The 22,333-nt window shown below is 55.5% G+C and overlaps 1 protein-coding gene across 1 annotated transcript in view; it reads left to right on the top strand.

Moving 5' to 3' along the window:
• Lrp1 (LDL receptor related protein 1) overlaps window positions 1-22,333 on the top strand; it is a 91,173-nt gene extending 68,840 nt beyond the window's left edge. The window contains exons 45-89 of the mRNA XM_042699157.1: window positions 768-893; window positions 1,059-1,187; window positions 1,419-1,538; window positions 1,738-1,851; window positions 2,156-2,305; window positions 2,382-2,504; window positions 2,829-2,945; window positions 3,053-3,181; window positions 3,461-3,583; window positions 3,679-3,819; window positions 3,905-4,095; window positions 5,160-5,343; window positions 5,495-5,580; window positions 5,750-5,869; window positions 6,357-6,544; window positions 6,687-6,892; window positions 7,383-7,571; window positions 8,527-8,675; window positions 9,059-9,152; window positions 9,263-9,379; window positions 9,740-9,859; window positions 10,892-11,014; window positions 11,160-11,285; window positions 11,615-11,731; window positions 12,701-12,807; window positions 12,896-13,028; window positions 13,870-13,989; window positions 14,138-14,260; window positions 14,622-14,762; window positions 14,854-14,988; window positions 15,277-15,396; window positions 16,011-16,279; window positions 17,753-17,931; window positions 18,518-18,624; window positions 18,781-18,897; window positions 19,551-19,727; window positions 19,819-19,959; window positions 20,094-20,267; window positions 20,498-20,659; window positions 20,796-20,970; window positions 21,115-21,216; window positions 21,371-21,435; window positions 21,554-21,644; window positions 21,760-21,904; window positions 22,061-22,333. Of these exons, the coding sequence (XP_042555091.1) occupies window positions 768-893; window positions 1,059-1,187; window positions 1,419-1,538; window positions 1,738-1,851; window positions 2,156-2,305; window positions 2,382-2,504; window positions 2,829-2,945; window positions 3,053-3,181; window positions 3,461-3,583; window positions 3,679-3,819; window positions 3,905-4,095; window positions 5,160-5,343; window positions 5,495-5,580; window positions 5,750-5,869; window positions 6,357-6,544; window positions 6,687-6,892; window positions 7,383-7,571; window positions 8,527-8,675; window positions 9,059-9,152; window positions 9,263-9,379; window positions 9,740-9,859; window positions 10,892-11,014; window positions 11,160-11,285; window positions 11,615-11,731; window positions 12,701-12,807; window positions 12,896-13,028; window positions 13,870-13,989; window positions 14,138-14,260; window positions 14,622-14,762; window positions 14,854-14,988; window positions 15,277-15,396; window positions 16,011-16,279; window positions 17,753-17,931; window positions 18,518-18,624; window positions 18,781-18,897; window positions 19,551-19,727; window positions 19,819-19,959; window positions 20,094-20,267; window positions 20,498-20,659; window positions 20,796-20,970; window positions 21,115-21,216; window positions 21,371-21,435; window positions 21,554-21,644; window positions 21,760-21,904; window positions 22,061-22,201 (6,206 nt within the window). The 3' untranslated portion in view covers window positions 22,202-22,333. The remainder of the gene's footprint in view (window positions 1-767; window positions 894-1,058; window positions 1,188-1,418; window positions 1,539-1,737; window positions 1,852-2,155; window positions 2,306-2,381; window positions 2,505-2,828; window positions 2,946-3,052; window positions 3,182-3,460; window positions 3,584-3,678; window positions 3,820-3,904; window positions 4,096-5,159; window positions 5,344-5,494; window positions 5,581-5,749; window positions 5,870-6,356; window positions 6,545-6,686; window positions 6,893-7,382; window positions 7,572-8,526; window positions 8,676-9,058; window positions 9,153-9,262; window positions 9,380-9,739; window positions 9,860-10,891; window positions 11,015-11,159; window positions 11,286-11,614; window positions 11,732-12,700; window positions 12,808-12,895; window positions 13,029-13,869; window positions 13,990-14,137; window positions 14,261-14,621; window positions 14,763-14,853; window positions 14,989-15,276; window positions 15,397-16,010; window positions 16,280-17,752; window positions 17,932-18,517; window positions 18,625-18,780; window positions 18,898-19,550; window positions 19,728-19,818; window positions 19,960-20,093; window positions 20,268-20,497; window positions 20,660-20,795; window positions 20,971-21,114; window positions 21,217-21,370; window positions 21,436-21,553; window positions 21,645-21,759; window positions 21,905-22,060) is intronic.

Below are 22,333 nucleotides of genomic sequence, written 5' to 3'. Positions count from 1 at the left end.
GCATGGCTCAAGTGGTAAAATATCTGTCTAGTAAGTGTGAGGCCCAGAATTCAATCCCCAGTACTATTAAAAAAAAAAAAGAAAAAGTCTATGGGCTGGGAAGGTGGCTCAGTGGTAGAGCACTTGCCTTGCATGCCTGAGGCCCTGGGTTTGATTCCTTAGCACCACATAAGCAAAAAGAAAAAAGCCGGAAGTGGCGCTGTGGCTCAAGTGGTAGAGCGCTAGTCTTGAGCTGAAGAGCTGAGGGACAGTGCCCAGGCCCAGAGTTCAGGCCCCACGACTGGACAAAAATAAATTAAAAAAAAAAAAAAGTCTATGCACATACTTACCTTGGCACTTGCCTGGGTCATGTGACCCCTAGACACCCATCTGCATCCTTGGTATGCTCATATATACCCTGATTGTTCCTTCCACATAGCCCTGTGACACTCAGGCATGCCAGGCTTTGCCCATGCCCTTGCTCAGCCTTCATGAGACAACCATCCTCATCCATGGATCCACGCCTTTCCCAAGCCTCTTCCCTATTCTTTGTACATGCCCCAGGACTACCAGGCTTCTTGCACTAGGATTAGCTCGAGGTCCATCTCAAAGCCCTTAGTGCCCCACCTATGAGCATATACATCAATCTCAGCACCCCTCGCACCCAGTCCCTGCCCTCCCTACTGCCTCCTGGGGCTGTGTAGAGGCTCCGGGGGCTGGGTGGGTGGCTTGGGTGTGAGTGCCGCGGTGAACACTCTGCAGCCTGTGGTTACCCATTTCCTGCTTAGGTGAACTCTCCCCTTGCCGTGTCAATAATGGGGGCTGCCAGGACCTGTGCCTGCTCACCCACCAAGGCCATGTCAACTGCTCCTGCCGAGGTGGCCGAATCCTTCAGGAGGATTTCACCTGCCGAGGTGAGGGTATTATGAGAACGGGCTGGGACAGAGGATCCTTGGGGACTTCTGCACAACAGAGGACCTTCTCCTCCATGACCCTCCATCCCAGACCCCTAAGCTTTTTGCCAAGGAGAAACTGGCAATGGCCGGGCTCTGGCTTATGAAGCCTCACTCCTTCTTTAGCTGTGAACTCCTCCTGCCGCGCACAAGATGAGTTCGAGTGTGCTAACGGCGAGTGCATCAGCTTCAGCCTCACCTGTGACGGTGTCTCCCATTGCAAGGACAAGTCCGATGAGAAGCCATCCTACTGCAGTAAGGCACCCACCCTGCGGTCCCTCCTCTACCTGCCCCAGAGTCCACCCAGGTCTTCTTCCCCAAGTTCCTGAGCCCAGCAAATTCAGTCCCTTGGCCTGAGGAGTTCTGGGAGTCTGGAGAAAGGCAGAATCACTGTTAGCCTGAACCAGGCCCTTCGTGGGACACTAAACACATCTATGATGAGGGCCGTCCAAGGAAACCCCTGCGGTGACCTCTCTTCCCTTGCAGATTCGCGCCGCTGCAAGAAGACTTTCCGCCAGTGCAATAATGGGCGCTGTGTGTCCAACATGCTGTGGTGCAATGGCATAGACGACTGTGGGGATGGCTCTGACGAGATTCCCTGCAACAGTGAGTGGGGTGCTCCCGGGCCCTGACCTCAGGCTTCATCCCCATTGGATCCTCAGCCACCACCCCACCCTCATTCTGGCTGAGCTTCTCTCCCCAAGCTCAGGGCATCTTGTTGAGGGCACTTTGAAGATAGGAGCTCTGTCGTGGGTCCCCCCTTAGAGGGGCTCTGACCTGATGGTACTGGTGGACACTGTTCTAGAGACGGCCTGTGCTGTGGGAGAATTCCGCTGCCGGGATGGGACCTGCATTGGAAATTCCAGCCGCTGCAACCAGTTTGTGGATTGTGAGGACGCCTCGGATGAGATGAACTGCAGTGAGTGTTGCTCTGCACAGCCTCCTCCATCCTTAGCCTCCGGCCCTCCTTTGCCTCTCCAGTTTCAAACCATTCTGCTCCCACCCCTATGTCCTCTCAGCCTTCCTTGCCTCAGCTCCTCTCCTGTGTCTGGGCTTCCCTGGGATTCAGGGAAGGAGGCAATGAGTAGACAGCCTGGATGGTACCCCCTCTGAAGGCACTCCAGATTGCTGAAACACACAAAGGCACCCTGGGGCCAGCAGTTACACGTGGAAGGAGGGCATTTTAAGATTTGCACCCATACACACACTCCACCCTCCACCAGGTGCCACTGACTGCAGCAGCTACTTCCGCCTGGGTGTGAAGGGTGTGCTCTTCCAGCCCTGCGAGCGGACCTCCCTCTGCTACGCCCCCAGCTGGGTGTGCGATGGTGCCAATGACTGCGGGGACTACAGCGATGAGCGAGACTGCCCAGGTCAGCCAGGAGCAGCTGCCTGGTGGGTGGCAGGCTCCCAGGCTGGCAGAGCCCTCACACTGCCATCGTTCCTCAGGTGTAAAGCGCCCCCGATGCCCCCTCAATTACTTTGCCTGCCCCAGTGGGCGCTGCATCCCCATGAGCTGGACGTGTGACAAGGAGGATGACTGCGAACACGGCGAGGATGAGTCCCACTGCAGTGAGTGGCCAGAGCACCCGGCGTGCCAAACTAAAGCCCAGACTCCTATAGCCAGGGGCTTCACCATAACCCCAAGACCCTATCCAGGCTCCACCGCAGTCTTCCTGGGATCACCCTCTGGAGAAGGGCACCCAAAGCCCTCCATCATGCCCCATGCTCTCAGACCCAGAAACAGGCTATTTCTCCAGCTCCTGCGGAGGCCTCCCCTCCCCAGGGATGCCATACATGTCTCAAGTGTCCTTCCCGTGGCATTGTCCTGTCCAACTGAGCATCTGGCCACTCACCTCACCCCTACCATCTGACCGAATCTTCTGATTTCCTCAGACAAGTTCTGTTCAGAGGCCCAGTTTGAGTGCCAGAACCATCGCTGTATCTCTAAGCAGTGGCTGTGTGACGGCAGTGATGACTGCGGAGACGGCTCGGATGAGGCGGCTCATTGTGGTGAGGGGTGGCCAGGGACAGGCTGGGGGAGGCGTTCCAGAAAGGGGCATCCCCCTAGACGCACCCTGCCACCACAGACCCTCAGTGGCTCCCTGTTCCCTCCACAGAAGGGAAGACGTGCGGCCCCTCCTCCTTCCCCTGCCCTGGCACCCACGTGTGCGTCCCTGAGCGCTGGCTCTGTGATGGTGACAAGGATTGTGCGGACGGCGCTGATGAGAGCGTTGCAGCCGGCTGCTGTGAGTGACAAGGGCTGGGAGATGTGACAGGCAACAGCCAGCCACAGTCTCGCTCTGCAGACTAAGGTCTAGGAGAGGAAGTCATCACAGTGGTAGTTACACAGAGCCAGAGCTGCAGTTCCGCTGTCCACACTCCCCATGTTGTGCTCTGCCCATTCTGTCCCAAGTCTTAACCCCAAGAGGCTTAACTGGGGTGGGAGGAGAGCAGGGAGATGTTCAGCAACTGGTAGCCCGGGCAGGGGCAGGGCAAGGGTGAGGGCCATCTACCTGCTTCCCCAGTGTACAACAGCACCTGCGATGATCGGGAGTTCATGTGCCAAAATCGCCAGTGCATCCCCAAGCACTTTGTGTGTGACCATGACCGGGACTGTGCGGATGGCTCCGATGAGTCCCCTGAGTGTGGTGAGCCTGCGGCTGCAGTGGGAGGTGGGGCCCAGCTGTTGGTCCTGTTTGGGTGGTGTTGGGGACAACTAGCTCACCATCCCTCCTCCCCCCAGAGTACCCAACCTGTGGCCCCAATGAGTTCCGCTGTGCTAATGGCCGGTGTCTGAGCTCTCGACAGTGGGAGTGTGATGGTGAGAATGACTGCCACGACCAGAGCGACGAGGCTCCCAAAAATCCACACTGCACCAGCCCAGGTGGGCCCCAAGGGTCGCTCCCTTCTCTCCCCCTTCCCTTGGACTGCCTGTGACCCCGCTGACCTGCTTGCGCCTGCCTCCCCAGAGCACAAGTGCAACGCCTCCTCGCAGTTCCTGTGCAGCAGTGGGCGCTGCGTGGCCGAGGTGCTGCTCTGCAATGGCCAGGATGACTGCGGGGACGGCTCGGATGAGCATGGCTGCCACGTCAATGAGTGTCTCAGCCGCAAGCTCAGTGGCTGTAGCCAGGACTGCGAGGACCTCAAGATCGGTTTCAAGGTATGCCTGGCCTTGAGGTGGGAGCTTCCATACCACAGCCCTGCCCACGTGCCTTGCTCCACCCTCATTGATGCATTCCCTTATTCACTCATTCATCAAGCCTTTATGGAACACCTACTCTGCTAGGCAGTGTCTCATACTCTGGGGATCTAGCAGGAAACAGACACCAGCCTCTGCTGGGTTAGGTTCTGCATCTATCTAGAAGGGTTTGCTGACAGATAAGGGCAGAGCTATGAGAGTAGAGAGGGAGGAGGTGAAGGAGGCAGAGTTACAGGTCTGGAGTTCAAAGGAGAGGCCCAGCCAGGAGGGAGAGCAGCTCTTTAAATCCATCCACATGACTCTCAATCAGAGCCCCAAGAAAGTGAGTTATAGGTCTCCCAGAGGAGGTCCAAGACCTGAGCCCATTCTGAACTTAAGAAAGGGGCAAGAGGAGGAGGGGATCTGCAGAGGGGTCTGAGGGGAAGCAGCCTCCAAGGTAGAATAATAACCACATGAAGATAGTGTGTTGAGCTGGGCACTGATGTCTCACGCCTGTAATCCTAGCTACTCAGAACTGAGATCTGAGGATTGAGGTTTGAAGCCAGACCAGACAGAAAAGCCCATGAGATTCTTATCTCCAATGAATCAGCAAAAGAGCTGTAAGTGGAGGATTAGCTCACGAGGTAGAGTGCCAGGCTTGCGTGAAAAAGCCTAATGAGAGCATGAGACCCTAAGTTCAAGCCCCAGTACCAGTGCAAGAAAGGGAAGGAAGGAAGCAAAGGGAGAGGGAAGAAAGGGAAAAGAAAAAGAAAAAGCATTTTGAGGAAAGCCTGCGCAGCTCTGTCTGGCACCACTCATGAGACAGGGGGGAGGTCTGAACATCAAACTCTGAATGCCACAACTTCCATCACCATGTGGTTCCCATGGACACAAGGGTACACCGCTGGTTGGGTGAGCACAGTACCTGTGTACTGCCTGCCTCCCCATAGTCAGGTGAGTCAAGAGAGCTCCTGGCCCCTAGGCTCCAGGGAGGGAAGGCCCAAACCCCTATCACATCCCCAGTCTTAGGATCCCTGTGCCCACAGTGTCGCTGCCGCCCTGGCTTCCGGCTGAAGGATGACGGCCGAACATGTGCCGATGTGGATGAGTGCAGCACCACCTTCCCCTGCAGCCAGCTCTGCATCAACACCCACGGCAGCTACAAGTGTCTGTGCGTGGAGGGCTATGCCCCACGCGGCGGTGACCCCCACAGCTGCAAAGCTGTGACTGGTGAGATAGGCGGTCGGAGGGTACAAGATGGCCCACGCAGCTGGGAACTTCCCAGGGAGGGCTGGAACAACAGTTCTCAAGATAGGTGGGGTGAACTAGGGCTGCTACACTGTGCCCAGCCCGGAGCTGAGCCAGGATTCTCTGCTTCCAGATGAGGAACCTTTTCTCATCTTTGCCAACCGGTACTACCTGCGCAAGCTCAACCTGGATGGCTCCAATTACACACTGCTTAAACAGGTGCCAAAGCCCAGGCCCTTCTAACCCCTGATGCTGCCCCCAGATTCTCTGTATGGGCCCATGGTCTTGCCCTACTGCCTTTCTAGCATGGTCCACCAACATCTGTCCCCAGAAGCAAATATGCCCCTGCTTCCAGCTGACTTCCAATTCCCCTAACCCCCAAATCCAGGGCCTGAACAACGCTGTTGCCTTGGACTTCGACTACCGAGAGCAGATGATTTACTGGACGGACGTAACAACCCAGGGCAGCATGATCCGGAGGATGCACCTGAATGGAAGCAATGTGCAGGTGAGGCACAGCAGCAGCCCCTGTCTCGCTGACACCTGGTGAGGGAGGGGGGACAGATGAAACCCCACACCCCTTCCCCAACGGCTCCCTGCTGTGAGGTAATTCCTTGTCCCCACCTACCTGCTGAAACTCTTTCTTTATCCCCCTGGCCACTGAGCCACTCTAGGATTCTGCTCTGTCTAGCTTCTCCCTCCTCCACACACAGGGGCAAGGAGACTTCTCTGGCCCTCCCACTTGCTGCCTCCCCAGGACCTCCCCCCCAATCATCAGATAGTCCCCCTTAGGTCTCACCTCTCTGCTTCAGGACACAGAGGTGGCTTAGGTGTCTCAAAGTGTCCAGAGACCCTTTTCTGGAACACCTGGTTGTACCAACTTCGTGGCTGGGCATCCATTTTTCTCCAAATAAGGCCGAGAAAGGGAGGTAGTAGGACCTGAGAGATAGTGAAGATCCCACCCAGGACTCCTCTTTGCCTGTCCCTGCCTATAGGTGCTGCATCGGACAGGCCTCAGTAACCCAGATGGGCTGGCTGTGGACTGGGTGGGCGGCAACCTGTACTGGTGTGACAAAGGCCGAGATACCATTGAGGTGTCCAAGCTCAACGGGGCCTATCGAACAGTTCTGGTCAGCTCTGGTCTCCGTGAGCCCAGAGCTCTGGTGGTGGATGTGCAGAATGGGTATGTGGGCCAGGAGTTGGGGGTAGGGGGAAATCCCTGCAAGCAGGTAGTACCCTCAGTCATCGGAGCCCAGCTTCTCTGTCGGCTCCTGGTGGCATCAGTCAGGAAATTTCTTGGGGCTCACTGTGCACCCCACTGCCAGGTACCTGTACTGGACAGACTGGGGTGACCACTCCCTGATAGGCCGGATCGGCATGGATGGATCTGGTCGCAGTGTCATTGTAGACACAAAGATCACGTGGCCCAATGGCCTGACTCTAGACTATGTCACCGAGCGCATCTATTGGGCTGATGCCCGTGAGGACTACATTGAATTTGCCAGCCTGGATGGCTCCAATCGCCATGTTGGTTAGTATACCACTGAGGCTGTCCCAGTATGGAAGGGCTTAGGGGATATAGGTCTGAAGTTACAGTGGATCAGGTTTTTAGGACAAGAGGACATGATAGAAGCATACCAAGCCCCGGGGCATGGGAGTTCAGAGTACCCTGGGTGCTTCCCCTGGATGGGTCAAGGCCTGAGGCCACTACCCAACTCCCTAGGAAGGCCAAAGATAGATCCAGGGTGTTGGCTGGGGGGAGGGGGACGCAGGAGGCCTGGGGCCACAGAACCAAGATGCACCCTACTTAAAAGAACTGAATATTATTGTAGAGCAAGAACTTGCTGTTGGACATCCGGCCTCTTGTTAGCTGTGTGGCCTTGGGCAGCCCCAGAACCATCTGAAAATGCTATTCATGCACCCCTCTCAGGGTTGTGGTGAAGTTAAGGAAGTCAAGTAGGCAAGTCATCCCAATGGCACTTGGTACTTAACTGCTGCTGTATCTGTCCCCTGCCCTCCAGTGCTAAGCCAAGACATCCCACACATCTTTGCCCTGACTCTGTTTGAGGACTATGTCTACTGGACTGACTGGGAGACAAAATCCATCAACCGAGCCCACAAAACCACAGGGGCCAATAAGACACTCCTCATCAGCACCCTGCACCGGCCCATGGACCTGCATGTCTTCCACGCCCTGCGCCAACCAGATGGTAAGTGGGCGTGCAGTGGCGCAGTGGAGTGAGCACCATGGTCCCCAGGGTGTGTGGGGAGTTAATAGGGATCAGGATGAAGTCTCCGTGGGAATTCCTGCTCAGCCTCTCCCCAGCATTGACTAAGCATCATTGCTAGGCACCATAAGGTTCCAGAAGGTAGAGACCTAGTATAATTAGCCCAGCCCAAGTCCAACCTGGAGTCTCCTGGCAGCAAGGCCATGAAGCCAGTTAGGGAGCCCAGAGAAGGGCAAGTCTGGGTATAAATGGCTGAGGCAGGTCACAGAAGGAAGTCAGGGAATATTGAAGAAAGGCACAGATGTCAGAAGATGTGAGTTAAGACCTTGCCTGAAGCTTGGATAGGGTCCTCTCCTCCCTTAGACTTTGACTCCCCTGAAAAATCAGGATTGGGTTCCTTCTGTCCAGGATAGAGGGGCCAGGCAGCCTTCAGAAGATCAGAAAGCATTCCCAGCAGCCGGGGCCAGTGGCTCATGTCTGTAATCCTAGCTACTTAACAGGCTGAGATCTGAATATAATGATCTGAAGCTCGCCCAGGCAGGGAAGTCCATGAGACTCAGATCTCCAATTAACCACCAGAAAAACCAAAGTGGTGTTGTAGCTCAAAGTGGTAGAGCTTAGTCTTGAGCAAAAGAGCTCAAGGACAGTGCCCAGGTCTGAATTCAAGCCCCACATCAACAAAAAAGGAATAAGAAAGAAAGAAGGAAGGAGGAAGGGAGGTGGGGGGGGGGAGGGAGGAGGGAAGGGAAAGAAAGGAAGGAAGGAAGGAAGGAAAGAAAGAAAGAGAAGGGAAGCGAAGGGAAGCGAAGGGAAGGGAAGGGAAGGGAAGGGAACAAACCATTCCCAGAAAGTTCTGCCCATGCTGCTGGAAGCCAGCAGCCAGTAAATCATAAGCCAGGCACAGTGAGATGCCCCTTACCTACTCTTTCCCTGGCAGTGCCCAATCACCCCTGCAAAGTCAACAACGGTGGCTGCAGCAACCTGTGCCTGCTCTCCCCTGGCGGTGGTCACAAATGTGCCTGCCCCACCAACTTCTACCTGGGTGGTGATGGGCGTACCTGTGTGTCCAACTGCACTGCAAGCCAGGTGAGACCCTCCTCTGCGCCCCCCCCCATTTGCCAGTACCTTCTCCTTGATCCCCTTCTTGGTCCCCAACACCCACTGTAACGTCTCCACACATCATTTCCCATGCTAACACTCCTACCTCTTGTCTCCCCACAGCAATACTCATACACTTGCCACTACACACAGACACCTCTACACCCCAACTGTAACCTCACCAATCCTCCAAGCCCCAACTCCCCACAGATGCCCTCTTGCCTAGCCTTCCTGCCTTCATCACAGCCTCCCCTTTCCCATCCAGCTCTGCCTACCCCAAAAACTTCCTTGAAATGTCCTAACCCACTCAGAAGAGAAGTGTCTGAGTTCCCCAGTCCCCCCACCAACCCCTCTCCCCACCTGCCCTCCAGTTTGTATGCAAGAATGACAAGTGCATCCCCTTCTGGTGGAAATGTGACACCGAGGATGACTGCGGGGATCACTCAGACGAGCCCCCAGACTGCCGTGAGTGCCCAGGGTGTGGGTGGCACAGAGTACCTACTGGCTGCCAGGAAGAAGCTATGCTGCCTTGCTCACCCCCAACTCTTCTGACCCGAGCCTCCCCTCCCCCACAGCGGAGTTCAAATGCCGCCCAGGGCAGTTCCAGTGCTCCACAGGCATTTGCACAAACCCTGCCTTCATCTGTGACGGGGACAATGACTGCCAGGACAACAGTGATGAAGCCAACTGCGGTAAGGGGCTGCCCAGCCCCTCACTCCCCAGGACGAGTTGTCAGGAACAAGGAAGTGGCTGGTGATGTGGCTTAAGTAGTAGTGCCTGCCTAGCAAGCTCCAGGCCCTTAGTTCGAACCTCAGAAGCATAAAAGAGATGGGTGAAAGAGAGACAGGGAGACAGAGGAGAGAGAGAAGAGAGACTGAGAAAGAACGAGAGAGAATGAGAGAGTGAAAGGAAGCTCCAGCCAGGGGCTGCTTTCTCTCCAGGCTGGATTCTTGGAGCTTGAAGCCCTCATGTCCCCCACTGAAGGGGTGGGCCCCTCCTTGTCCCTGAGCCCTCCATCTTCCATTAGTCACCTCGTCTCTTCCAACCCCCAGACATCCATGTGTGCCTGCCCAGTCAGTTCAAGTGTACCAACACCAACCGCTGTATTCCCGGCATCTTCCGCTGCAACGGGCAGGACAACTGCGGGGACGGCGAGGATGAGAGGGACTGCCGTGAGTGCCAGAGGCCACAGGAGGGCCTGGTGTTGGCCAGCGGGCGGGGACACCATGCACACCTCACCACTTCTAGAAGTGCTCTGTTTATTGTATTAGGAGGGTGCAGATTACATCAGGCAAACCTGATGTTTATAAAAAGCATTATGTAGGCTGGGAATGTGGCTCAGTGCTTGCCTTGCATGCATGAGGCCCTGGGTTTGATTCCTCAGCATCATAAGCAGAAAAAGCTGGAAGTGGTGCTGTGGCTCAAGTGGTAGAGCACTAGCCTTGAGCTGAAGAGCTGAGGGACAGCGCTGAGGCCCAGAGTTCAGGCCCCATGACCAGCAAAAAAAGAAAGAGGGGGAAAAAAAGCATCATGTGTCAGGTGCCAGTGGCTGATGCCTATAATCCTAGCTAATCTGGAAGCTGAGATTTGAGGATCATGGTTGAAGCCAGTCTAACCAGAAAAGTCCATAAGAGTCTTATCTCCAATTAATCACAGAAAAAGCCAGAAGTGGTGCTGTAGCTCAAGTAGTAGAGTGCTAGCCTTGAGCAAAAGGAATTTAGGGATAGCACACAGGTCCAGAGTTCAAGGCCCAGGACAAACAATTAAAAAGAGAAAAAGCATCATGCTTACTGGCCACTGGTGGCTCACACCTACAATTCTAGCTACTCAGGAGGCTGAGATCTGAGGATTGAGGTTCACAGCCAGCCTTGGACAGAAAAGTCCATGAGATTCTTATCTCCAGTTGACCAGTACAAAGTTGGAAGTGGATGTGTGGCTCAAATGATGGAGTGCTAGTGTTGAGCAAAAAAGCTAAGGGACAGTGCACAAGCCCCAAGTTCAAGCCCCAGTGCCAACACACACACACACACACCACATACACATATACACGCAAACAATGCGTGTCATAGAGAAACTGAAGATCTAGAAGCAGAAGCAGGAAGCACCAAAATTAGAGACCTGGGCCAGCCGTGGAAGAGGAAGCTGGTGATCCTGAGCTGAAGGAGATAGGAGTGCCATCCTCATTCTCTTTTTCCACCCTGCAGCTGAGGTGACCTGTGCCCCCAACCAGTTCCAGTGCTCTATCACCAAGCGCTGCATCCCCCGTGTCTGGGTCTGTGACAGGGACAATGACTGTGTGGATGGCAGTGACGAGCCCGCCAACTGCAGTGAGTTGCCCGGTTCCCCTTGGAGCCCATCTTCCCAGTTAGTGTCCACGGCTGCCACCACCCCTTCCTTGGCTTGCACGCCCTCCACCCCCCATGCAGCCACTTCTGGAGAAGCTCCTCCTTACCTGTGCCCACAATCCTGCAGCCCAGATGACCTGTGGAGTAGATGAATTCCGCTGCAAGGACTCGGGTCGCTGCATTCCAGCTCGCTGGAAGTGTGATGGAGAGGATGATTGTGGAGATGGTTCAGATGAGCCCAAGGAAGAGTGTGGTGAGCCCACCCCTCAGAGAAGGCGATCTAAGGCTTAGAGGGTAGCATGACATCCAGTGGCTGGGATGTGTGCTGACCGGGAAGGCCCCAGTGCAGAGTTCTTGCGCCCAGCACATCCTACTTCTCTAGTCCCTGCCCCTCAGCCACACCTCAGCACATACCTGTGTGGAAGCTTCTAGAGGGCCTCCACGCAGCTGCCTTTCCTACACACCATATCTCCTGCCCCCAAACCCTCCTGGAGACCCACCTGTCAGACCACTGTCTGTGCTCCCCAGCTGAGTCCTCAGGCTGTGATGCCCTGATTATTCCCCAACATCTACCTCCCCCAGATGAGCGCACCTGTGAGCCGTACCAGTTCCGCTGCAAAAACAACCGCTGCGTGCCAGGACGCTGGCAGTGCGACTATGACAATGACTGTGGGGACAATTCAGACGAGGAGAGCTGCAGTATGTCTTTCATCCCGCCCTGCCCAGCCCAACACGTGCCCTTCCCCAGCCCTGCCACCTGCCTCCCCAGCCCTCCTGCCCCTCCTGTTGCCATGCTGGGCTAGAACAAGGGGCCTCCTTCCAGGCCAGGGGTGCAAGAGCCCCTCCCACCTCACCCCACCCCACTCCATGTCGTGTACTTGAGTTTGTGCCATTTCACCTCATCTCATGTTTTTCTCCATTTTCACACTGTCCTCCTGGGGTTGCAGAGGTAGGTGTCTCTGATGTGCCCTACTCCCGCCACACCCTTGCCTCTGCCCCAGAACCCACCCATCCCTGTACTGTGCCTCTGCCCATCATCCTTCACTGTCCCAGACCCAGTGCTTGTCTTAGTGCTCTTGTCCCTCCCTTCCCTCCCCATATACAACCTGTCCTGAGGGCAGGACTAGGAACCCAGGCCCCTCCTGTCTCTGTCCCCATGTGTAGGGTAAGTGTAAGCAAACCCCCTCCCCGCATTGCTTGACCAGTCCCATGAGGGCACCAAGTTGGCTGCCCTGAGTTGATTGAGCATCTTGATTGTTATGCCAGTTAGCTGTGACATTCAGAGACTCAAAGATATACTTTGTACTCAGGCATATCACTATCTGGGGGGGGGGAGATAATTAGGCTTTGAACTGGTATAGGCTCTATCACTTGAGCCATTCCACCAGCCTTTTTGCTTTAGACATTTTCAGCTAGAACCTTGCTTTCTCCCCCTCCCCCGGCCCTCCCGCCATCCCAGGATGGTCTGAATGGCAGTCTCCCTACTTGTTCCCCTATATAGCTGAGATTACAGACAAGTACCACTTTACCTAGCTTATTTTTGTGGAGATGAAGATCTTACTTTTTGCCTGGGCCACAATGTAACTGTCAATAGTATCCTTCTAAGAGCTAGAAATGCCCTGAGGACTGAGTCCCTGTGGGGCCTGTCTTTCCCTTGTACCTCCCCAGCCCCTCGGCCCTGCTCTGAGAGCGAATTCTCCTGTGCCAATGGCCGCTGCATCGCTGGACGCTGGAAGTGCGATGGGGATCATGACTGTGCCGATGGCTCAGATGAGGTGGGGCAGGAGGAAGGGTTCGGGAGAATTAGGACAGGGCTCTGGAGCTGTCTGGACCTGACCAGGCTGCTGGCTCCCATGCCCACAGAAAGACTGCAGCCCCCGCTGTGACATGGACCAGTTCCAGTGCAAGAGCGGGCATTGCATCCCTCTACGTTGGCGCTGCGACGCGGACGCCGACTGCATGGACGGCAGCGATGAGGAGGCATGCGGCACTGGCGGTGAGACCCTCCAGCCTGGCTTCCCCAGACCCCCCTCCATCGTGCCACCAGTTGACCCCCGATTCTTGTCCTTCCTGTGTTCACTGCAACAAACACTGAGCATTTACCACATGCCAGGCATGGTCCTAGGTACTGGGGATGTTGCCATAAGCAAGGCTCCAGGCCATTAGGTCCCTTTTTGTGTAGACTGTGTTCTTCCTGGTGGCATCTTCTCAAGGAGCCAAAATGCCACCCAAGCAGTGGGCCATGTCCATCCATACCTCACCTAGGTGCCTCTTGGTCAGCTGCCTGAAGAGGTTCACATGCTCCCTTGCTCACTCTTCTTTCCTGGGGCCGGGAGCCAGAGCCTGCCCCTCCCCCCCCCAACACACACACACACACACACACACACACACACACAAACACACACACACACACACACACACACACACACACCAGCCCCAGTTCAGCACTCAGAGGGGACAGTGTGAAGGCCAGCAAGACAGAAGTCTAAAGCTTAGAGCAGGGACCCCCAACTCTGGGGACAGGCTCTCTGGCTAAAGCTAAGAAGGTCATCTACCCATGGCTGCCCCTCTGTACCTTCTGGGGAACCACAAAAAACCCAGTGCACGGCCTGCCACCTCCACCCGAGAACACCGCTTTCAGAGCCTCTCGGATTCTGCTCACAATGGCCTCCCCACCCCTGACTACCAAAGAGGAGGCATTTCTGCACAACCCCTCCCCACTGTTTCCCTGCTGACCACCCTGGGCCTCAGCCCCCCCCCATGGAAGGGGGGATAGGGCGATTAGCCTGGGCCTGTGACTCATGGCTCCTTCCCTGTTCGCTCCTGCTGGCGCCCAGTGCGGACCTGCCCCTTGGATGAGTTCCAGTGCAACAACACACTGTGTAAACCATTGGCCTGGAAGTGTGATGGTGAGGACGACTGCGGGGACAACTCAGATGAGAACCCCGAGGAGTGTGGTAAGATGGGCTGGACTGGGCTGGGGCTCCCGGATGAGGGCACGGCTACATAAAAGGGGTGGGGCTCAGCTGCTCCCCAGTGGCTGGCTGTCCCCCCCTGCCCCCATCCTCAAGGCTGATTCTAATTCTCTCCTCCTGGCCACTACAGCCCGGTTTGTGTGCCCTCCCAACCGACCCTTCCGTTGTAAAAATGACCGTGTGTGCCTGTGGATCGGGCGCCAGTGCGATGGCACTGACAACTGTGGTGACGGGACTGATGAAGAGGACTGTGGTGAGCAGGGGCCCAGGGAAGGAGAGCCTGGTGGGCTTCGTGGGGAGGGGGAGTCTGCACAAGGGGTCAGTAGACCAGTGGGAGCTGTAGCTTGGGAGTAGACCCACCCTGGCAAGGGAGGACCCATTACCAAGTGACAGGACCTTTCACTGGGAGAGAGGAGCCTCTGGAGAAGGCACTGGAAGCTTCCCGAGGCCATCAGTTTGCAGGAAGAGGCTGAGAATCTAAATGTTTAACCAGATGGTCCCTGTAGGCTTGCAGGCAGCCAAGCCTGGACCTATTCATGTCTGTGGGTGGGTTCCTGGGAAAGGAGAAGACATTGTGGTCAGTAGCCAGGGTCTAAAAATCCTACCCTCTCCAGAACCCTCCACAGCCCAGACAGCCCACTGCAAGGACAAGAAGGAATTTCTGTGCCGGAACCAACGCTGCCTCTCCTCCTCACTGCGCTGCAACATGTTTGATGACTGTGGAGATGGCTCTGATGAGGAAGACTGCAGAATAGGTAGGACCAGGCCCACAGTGCGGGGTGGGGGGCTGGGGGTTCTGAGGGAAGATGAACTCAGGGGAGGCCACCCACTCCTGTCCCCTCACAGACCCCAAACTGACCAGCTGCACCACCAATGCCAGCATCTGTGGGGATGAAGCACGCTGCGTGCGTACTGAGAAAGCTGCCTACTGTGCCTGCCGCTCTGGCTTCCACACCGTGCCCGGCCAGCCCGGGTGCCAGGGTAAGAAAGGGGGACGTACTGGCTGCTCAAGAGGCTGGGATCGGAGGATCACAGCTCACAGCTAGCTAGGACAGGAAAGTCCAATTCACCACCAAAGAGCTGGAAGTGGAGTTGTGGCTCAAGCGGTAGAGCACTAGCGTTGAGCAAAAAAAAAGCTCAGAGACAGTGCCCAGGCCTTGAGTTTAAACTCCAATCTTGGTACGCAAAAAAAAAAAAAAAAACGAGGATGGGGAAGGGGTAGGAACCCCAGCTGCTAGGCTCCCCATGACCCTCCCCTGTAATCCCTAGACATCAATGAGTGCCTACGCTTTGGCACCTGCTCGCAGCTCTGCAACAACACCAAGGGTGGCCACCTCTGCAGCTGTGCCCGCAACTTCATGAAGACACACAACACCTGCAAGGCCGAAGGTACAGGAGAGGACGGGAAGGGGGTGGGGTTGAGGCGACAGGATGTGAAATGGGGCCGAGCTGGAGTGGAATGTGCCTCACATGTATCTCATACCTGCCCCTCCCATGTGCCAGTGTGCAGACGTCCACACACACACGTACCCACATACCATGCTTACACATGTTTACACACATGCCCCTGTGTGCTCCTGGGCCTATGTATGCCCATACACATCCCCATGCCATGCATATACATCCCCAGATTCATGTTCGCCTCTGAGCGCTGACCAGACAGAATACAGCAGAGTAAAGTGGTGCCATCCAGGGTCCTCATGGGGCTGGAGGGGCAGAAGGAGTGAGTCATACCAGATTAGCTTGGGGAGGAGAAGAGGGTGTGTAGAGGCTTGGGCTGAGGCCCTCAGGCCTGGCAATGGGGAGCTATGTACCCACTTTTGTCTGGAGCAGATGGTGTCATTGTGACTGAGCATATTGCTGAGGGGGCAGGGGGAGGGCACTAGGCTAAGGGGCATCTTCCTCCAAGCACTAAGCCCTATATCTGACATGCCAGCCCCTAGTCCTGGCTTCCTGCCCCCAACTTTTACCCCCATCTGACATCCAAACCCTTGTACCCACAGGCTCTGAGTACCAGGTCTTGTACATCGCTGATGACAATGAGATCCGCAGCTTGTTCCCTGGGCATCCCCACTCTGCTTATGAGCAGGCCTTCCAGGGTGATGAGAGTGTTCGCATCGATGCCATGGATGTTCACGTCAAAGCCGGCCGTGTCTATTGGACCAACTGGCACACAGGCACCATCTCCTACAGAAGTCTGCCACCTGCTGCACCTCCTACCACTTCCAACCGTCACCGGAGACAGATCGACCGGGGTGTCACCCACCTCAACGTAAGTGCCTGACACAGTGGCTGCAAGAGCTCCGTGGAATAGGCAGTTCAAATCATTTGGAAAGGAGACAAAGCATGAGACTGGAAGGCAGAAATAGTCAGGATTCTGTTCTGAGGCACAGACAACAGAGCTAAAGAATTCCGTGTAGGTAAGCCAGGCGCTGGTGGCTCACACCTGTAATTCTAGCTACTCAGGAAGCTGAGACCTGAGAATTGCGGTTCAAAGCCAGCCCAGCAGGAAACTCTGTGAGACTTTTTTTTTTTTTTTTTTTGTCGGTTGTGGGGCTTGAACTCTGGGCCTGGGCACTGTACCTCAGCTCTTCAGCTCAAGGGGAGTGCTTGTTTATTGGAGGTAAGAGTCTCACAGAATTTCCTGCCCAGGCTGGCTTTGAACTGCGATCCTCAGATCTCAGCCTCCTGAGTAGCTAGGATTACAGGCATGAACCACCAGCGCCCAGCTCGTGAGATTCTTATCTCCAATAAACCACCAGAAAACCGGAAGTGGTGCTATGGCTCAAGTAGCAGAGTGCTAGCCATGAGCTGAAGAGCTGAGGGACAGCACCCAGGCCCAGAGTTCAAGACCTATGACCGACAAAAAAAAAAAAAGAATTGCCTGTAGGTGGTTCTGCCACGACACCAGGGTAGACCAGCTGTCAGCATCACAGCCCACTTCAATTCCTGATTGTCATTTAGTTCATCTTGGAATGTACTTAACTTCTTTGAGACTTATTGCTTACCTAAAAAATAAGAGAGCCAGGCATTACAGTGGCCTATAACCCTAGCTACTCAGGAGATAGAGATCAGGAAGACAGAGGTTCAAGTCCTTAGCAAAAAATTAGTCAAGTGCCAGTGGCTCATCCCTGTAACCCTAGCTACCCAGGAGGCTGAGATCTGAGGATGAAGATTCAAAGTCAGCCTAGGCAGGAAAGTCCATGAAACTCTTATCTCAATTAAACTACTCAGAAAAATCCAGAAGTGGTAGAGTGATAATCTTCAGGAAAAGAAGCTTAGGAACAGTACCCAGGCCCAGAGTTCAAGCCCCAGGGCCGGCAAAAAAATAAAATGGTCTGGGAACATGGATTACATGATAGAACTCTGCTTAGCAAGCTAGAGGCCCTGAATTCAAATCCTAATATTTCCAAAAGAAAACAAAATGAGAATACCTGTCTTGGGTTGAGATGTAGCTAAGTGTTAAGAGAATATGCTTAGTGTGTGTGAGGCCCTGGATTCCAACAAGAAAAACAATGATAATAATACCTATCTTAATTTGAAAAAAAATAATAATACCTATCTTGCAAGACTTTTTAAAGTGAAGACTGACAAAATATGAAATCGCTAAGCCTGACCGCCGGGTCTCCTTAAAGCCTAGGAACTATCTGTCTGGAATGACATTTTCCTAGGCAAACCCAGGGGGCAGGGATAATGGACAGGAAGACAAACGGTAGTGGTTCCTGAACATGTGATTCTCATTCAGATTTCAGGGCTGAAGATGCCCAGGGGCATCGCCATTGACTGGGTGGCCGGGAATGTGTACTGGACTGACTCAGGCCGAGATGTGATTGAGGTGGCACAAATGAAGGGCGAGAACCGCAAGACGCTCATCTCAGGCATGATTGACGAGCCCCATGCCATTGTGGTGGACCCACTGAGGGGGTGAGCAAGAGTCCTGTGGGGAGGCATCTAGAGTGATGGTAGGAGGGCTGGGAATGTGGCTTAGTGGTAGAGTGCTCGCCTAGCATGCATGAAGCCCTGGGTTCGATTCCTCAGTAGAGTGCTAGCCTTGAGCAAAAGAAGCTCAGGGACAGTATGACAATGCCCAGGCCCTGAGTTCAAGCCCCAGGACTGGCAAGAGAGAGAGGGAGGAGGGGGCCCAGGGTGGGCCACAAGCTTGCTCTTCGTCAGATTAGCCTGAGGCCAGAATCCTGAGGCTTGTGGGCTTCCTGGCTGCCCTACCCTTGGACTCTCAGCCAGACCTGTTTGGGTAGGCACCTGGCCTCTACTTGGCTGGCTGTCATGAGCAGCCCAGTTCTGGCTAGCCCCTCTGCTCAACTCTCCCCATTCAGGCCGTTGCTGGCTCAGCACACGGTGATTTTAGAATGGACGATTGATACCCTGGTCAGAGGCTGTCTCTCCCACGACCCAGCAACCCCTGAGCTAGCCTAGGCGCCCGCTGTCACACCTCAGCCTGCCTCCTCTAGCCCTCAGGTCCAACCTACTCCCACACCTTCTCCCTCCCCAGCACCATGTACTGGTCAGACTGGGGGAACCACCCCAAGATTGAGACAGCCGCCATGGACGGGACCCTTCGGGAGACACTCGTGCAAGACAACATTCAGTGGCCCACAGGTCTGTGGGGCAGGGGCAGGGGCAGGGGCAGGATGAGGGAAGAGCAGGCTCTGAGCCTAGCTGCAAAAGTCACCTAAACACAGTGGAGGGAAGAGGCCAATTGGGATAGGGCTTTAGAGGCATTGCTGGGCCCTCACAGGATTCTGTGCCCCTCAGGCCTGGCTGTGGATTATCACAATGAACGGCTGTACTGGGCAGATGCCAAGCTTTCAGTCATCGGCAGCATCCGGCTCAATGGCACTGACCCCATCGTGGCTGCTGACAGCAAACGAGGTCAGAACTCACCAGCAATCTGGGTCCCCAGCACTGGCCTCCAGCCTACCACCCTCCCCACTGAGTCCAGAGGCCCTACTCCAATACTACTGTGCTTACCAGCCTGGTGACCAACAATCATACAGGCCTGGGGCCTACCTGTGCATTTATTCACTCTGTCAATGAATATCAAGAGCCTGGTGCTGGTGGCTTAGGCCTGTAATCCTAGTTACTCAGGAAGCTGAGATCTGAGGATCCTGGTTCAAAGCCAGCCCGGACAGACAAACCTGACAGACTCTTTATCTCGAACTAACCAGTAAAAAGTTGGAAGCAAAGGTGTGGCTTAAGTATTAACGCACCCACCTTGAGTAAAAAAGCACAAGGCCTTGAGTTCAAGCCCCAGTATGGGCACCAAAAAAAAAAAAAAGGTAGGAGTTACAGTAGGAACTGGGAAAACATGAGGAGAATAAGCTGAAGTCCATCGTGACTCCAGAAGTCCTAGGGTGATGAGACCTCTTGCCAGTAGTGGCCACAGGAGAAGGAATGGTGTACATGGTCAGAGTGATTTGGTTTAGATGTGTTGAACTGCCTATAGCCGTGGTGGGCTGGTGGGCTGGAGAGTGGGAGCCGAACCCAAAGTAGCGCTCTGACTGTTCTGACTCCTCCCCCTTCAGGCCTAAGTCACCCATTCAGCATCGATGTCTTTGAAGATTACATCTACGGCGTCACCTACATCAATAATCGGGTCTTCAAGATCCATAAGTTTGGACACAGCCCATTGATCAACCTGACAGGGGGCTTAAGCCATGCCTCTGACGTGGTCCTCTACCATCAGCACAAGCAGCCCGAAGGTGAGGAAGAGAGGAACCCAGGGTGGGCTGTGGAAGGGGAGGCCCAGGAGCACCCGGTCCACAGGGCTCAGCACCCCCTCCATTCCCGCAGTGACCAACCCCTGTGACCGCAAGAAGTGTGAGTGGCTCTGTCTGCTGAGCCCCAGTGGGCCTGTCTGCACTTGTCCCAATGGGAAGCGACTGGACAATGGTACCTGTGTGCCTGTGCCCTCTCCAACTCCCCCTCCGGATGGTATGTTCACACCTCTCTCCCATGACCCTTCCAATGGTCCAGAATCCTCCTCCCCAGAGGCCCTGACTTCCCCAACTCTTGCTGCCCACTCCTCCCCTTGCCCAGACTCTACCCCTGACAAGTCCATCTTGCAGCTCCTCGGCCTGGAACCTGCACCCTGCAGTGCTTCAACGGGGGCAGCTGCTTCCTTAACGCCCGGAGACAGCCCAAGTGCCGCTGCCAGCCCCGCTACACGGGTGACAAGTGTGAGCTTGACCAGTGCTGGGAGCATTGTCGCAACGGGGGCACCTGTGCTGCCTCCCCCTCCGGTATGCCCCTTACCACGACTGCTCCTTGCCCCCTTGTCTTTGGCCACCACCCCATTGGTACCACAACAGGCCAACTTCCTGGCCTCACCCTGCCCCTTGGGCATCCTCAGAACCACCCAGCATGGATCCTTCTGGTCTCTGCCTCCTGCTCTGGTCCTTCAGCTGCTCTTCTGCTCTAGCCCAAGTGCTCCCCAAGGCCACAGTTCCACTCACACATCCTCTCCCACCAGGCATGCCCACCTGCCGGTGCCCCACAGGCTTCACGGGCCCCAAATGCACCCAGCAGGTGTGTGCGGGCTACTGTGCCAACAACAGCACCTGCACAGTCAACCAGGGCAACCAGCCCCAGTGTCGATGCCTGCCTGGCTTCCTGGGTGACCGCTGCCAGTACCGTGAGTGAGCCAGCCCCAGCCCCAGGGGATTCGGGAGGAGCTGGGAGTCATCAACGGGGTGTTCCCAGAGGTCCCCCACTCAGGACCCTCAGGAGGGTGGGGCTCTGAGACACATCCTCTCCTCTCCCAAATGTAGGACAGTGCTCTGGCTTCTGCGAGAACTTGGGCACATGCCAAATGGCTGCTGATGGCTCCCGGCAGTGCCGCTGCACTGTCTACTTCGAGGGACCGCGGTGTGAGGTGAACAAATGTAGCCGCTGCCTCCAAGGAGCCTGCGTGGTCAACAGGCAGAGTGGGGATGTCACCTGCAAGTGAGTGGGGTCCTGCTTCTACAGTTCCCCTCCTGTCCCAGCCATATGCCTCCCACCCATATCCCCGCCCCACCGATGCCCTTCTTCAGCATCCCAAACACCCCTTGGATGGCCCTAGCCTCAGTCTCTGACTCCTTCCCACAGCTGCACCGACGGTCGAGTGGCCCCCAGCTGTCTGACTTGCGTGGATCACTGCAGCAACGGCGGCTCCTGCACCATGAACAGCAAGATGATGCCTGAGTGCCAGTGAGTTGAGACAGAGCCTCACCCAAGCATCCGCCATCCCTCCCTTCCCCAAATCCGAGTGGGAGGAGCCTCAGGCTCTGTGGACCTACCCAATTGCCATGGCAATAGTAAATGTAATGGTTGTGTCCACTGAGCTCTGCCCTCCCACCGACAGGTGCCCACCCCACATGACAGGACCCCGGTGTGAAGACCAAGTTGTCAGCCAACAGCAGCCTGGACGTAGGTGGCAGAGGGATGGGGCAGACGGGACCGGCAGGACCTAAAGCAGGGGCCTTTGTACCTCCTGCTGCCTTGGGCCTTCAGCCTTCTGACTCCATTTTACAACTGTTCCCTCTAGATATGGCCTCCATCCTGATCCCTCTTCTGTTGCTGCTGCTGCTGCTTCTGGTAGCTGGAGTTGTCTACTGGTATAAACGACGAGTTCGCGGGTGAGCCACTGGGAGTCTGGAATGTTCTGGCTGTTATTTTATAACCCTATCCATTCCTTCCTGAATCCCCTTCCCCACCAAATTGCTGTTCTCTTAGACGACTGCCTCTCTCTAGGGCCAAGGGCTTCCAGCACCAGCGCATGACCAATGGGGCCATGAACGTGGAGATTGGAAACCCCACCTACAAGATGTATGAAGGTGGAGAACCTGATGATGTCGGAGGCCTACTGGATGCTGACTTTGCCCTGGACCCTGACAAGGTGGGCTGGAAGACAGAGGAGGGGCTCCAAGGCAGAGGCTATGGGTGGGGTGACTAAGGGTGCTGGGTTAGACAACAGAATGGAGGTGGAAGGAGGGTAATCTGGGCCACAGAGCCCAACACCCGAGTCCCACTGAACCCTCTGTCGTTTTTGCAGCCCACCAACTTCACCAACCCCGTGTATGCCACACTCTACATGGGCGGCCATGGCAGCCGCCACTCCCTGGCCAGCACCGATGAGAAGCGAGAACTCCTGGGCCGGGGCCCTGAGGACGAGCTAGGAGACCCCTTGGCATAGGGCCCTGCCCCAACGGACTTCCGCCAGAGAACCCCCCCTGCCAGAGAAGTCCTTCACTGAGCTCCCTCCCCAGCCAGCCCTTCCCTAGCCCTGCCGGATGTATAAATGTAAAAATGAAGGAATTACTTTTTA

The sequence above is a fragment of the Dipodomys spectabilis genome, unplaced genomic scaffold (assembly GCF_019054845.1).
Source record: "Dipodomys spectabilis isolate Male_0828 unplaced genomic scaffold, ASM1905484v1 ptg000234l, whole genome shotgun sequence".
NCBI classification, from domain to species: domain Eukaryota; kingdom Metazoa; phylum Chordata; class Mammalia; order Rodentia; family Heteromyidae; genus Dipodomys; species Dipodomys spectabilis.
Note: the sequence above shows the minus strand (reverse complement) of the source record. Positions and strands in the feature narration are given on the sequence as shown.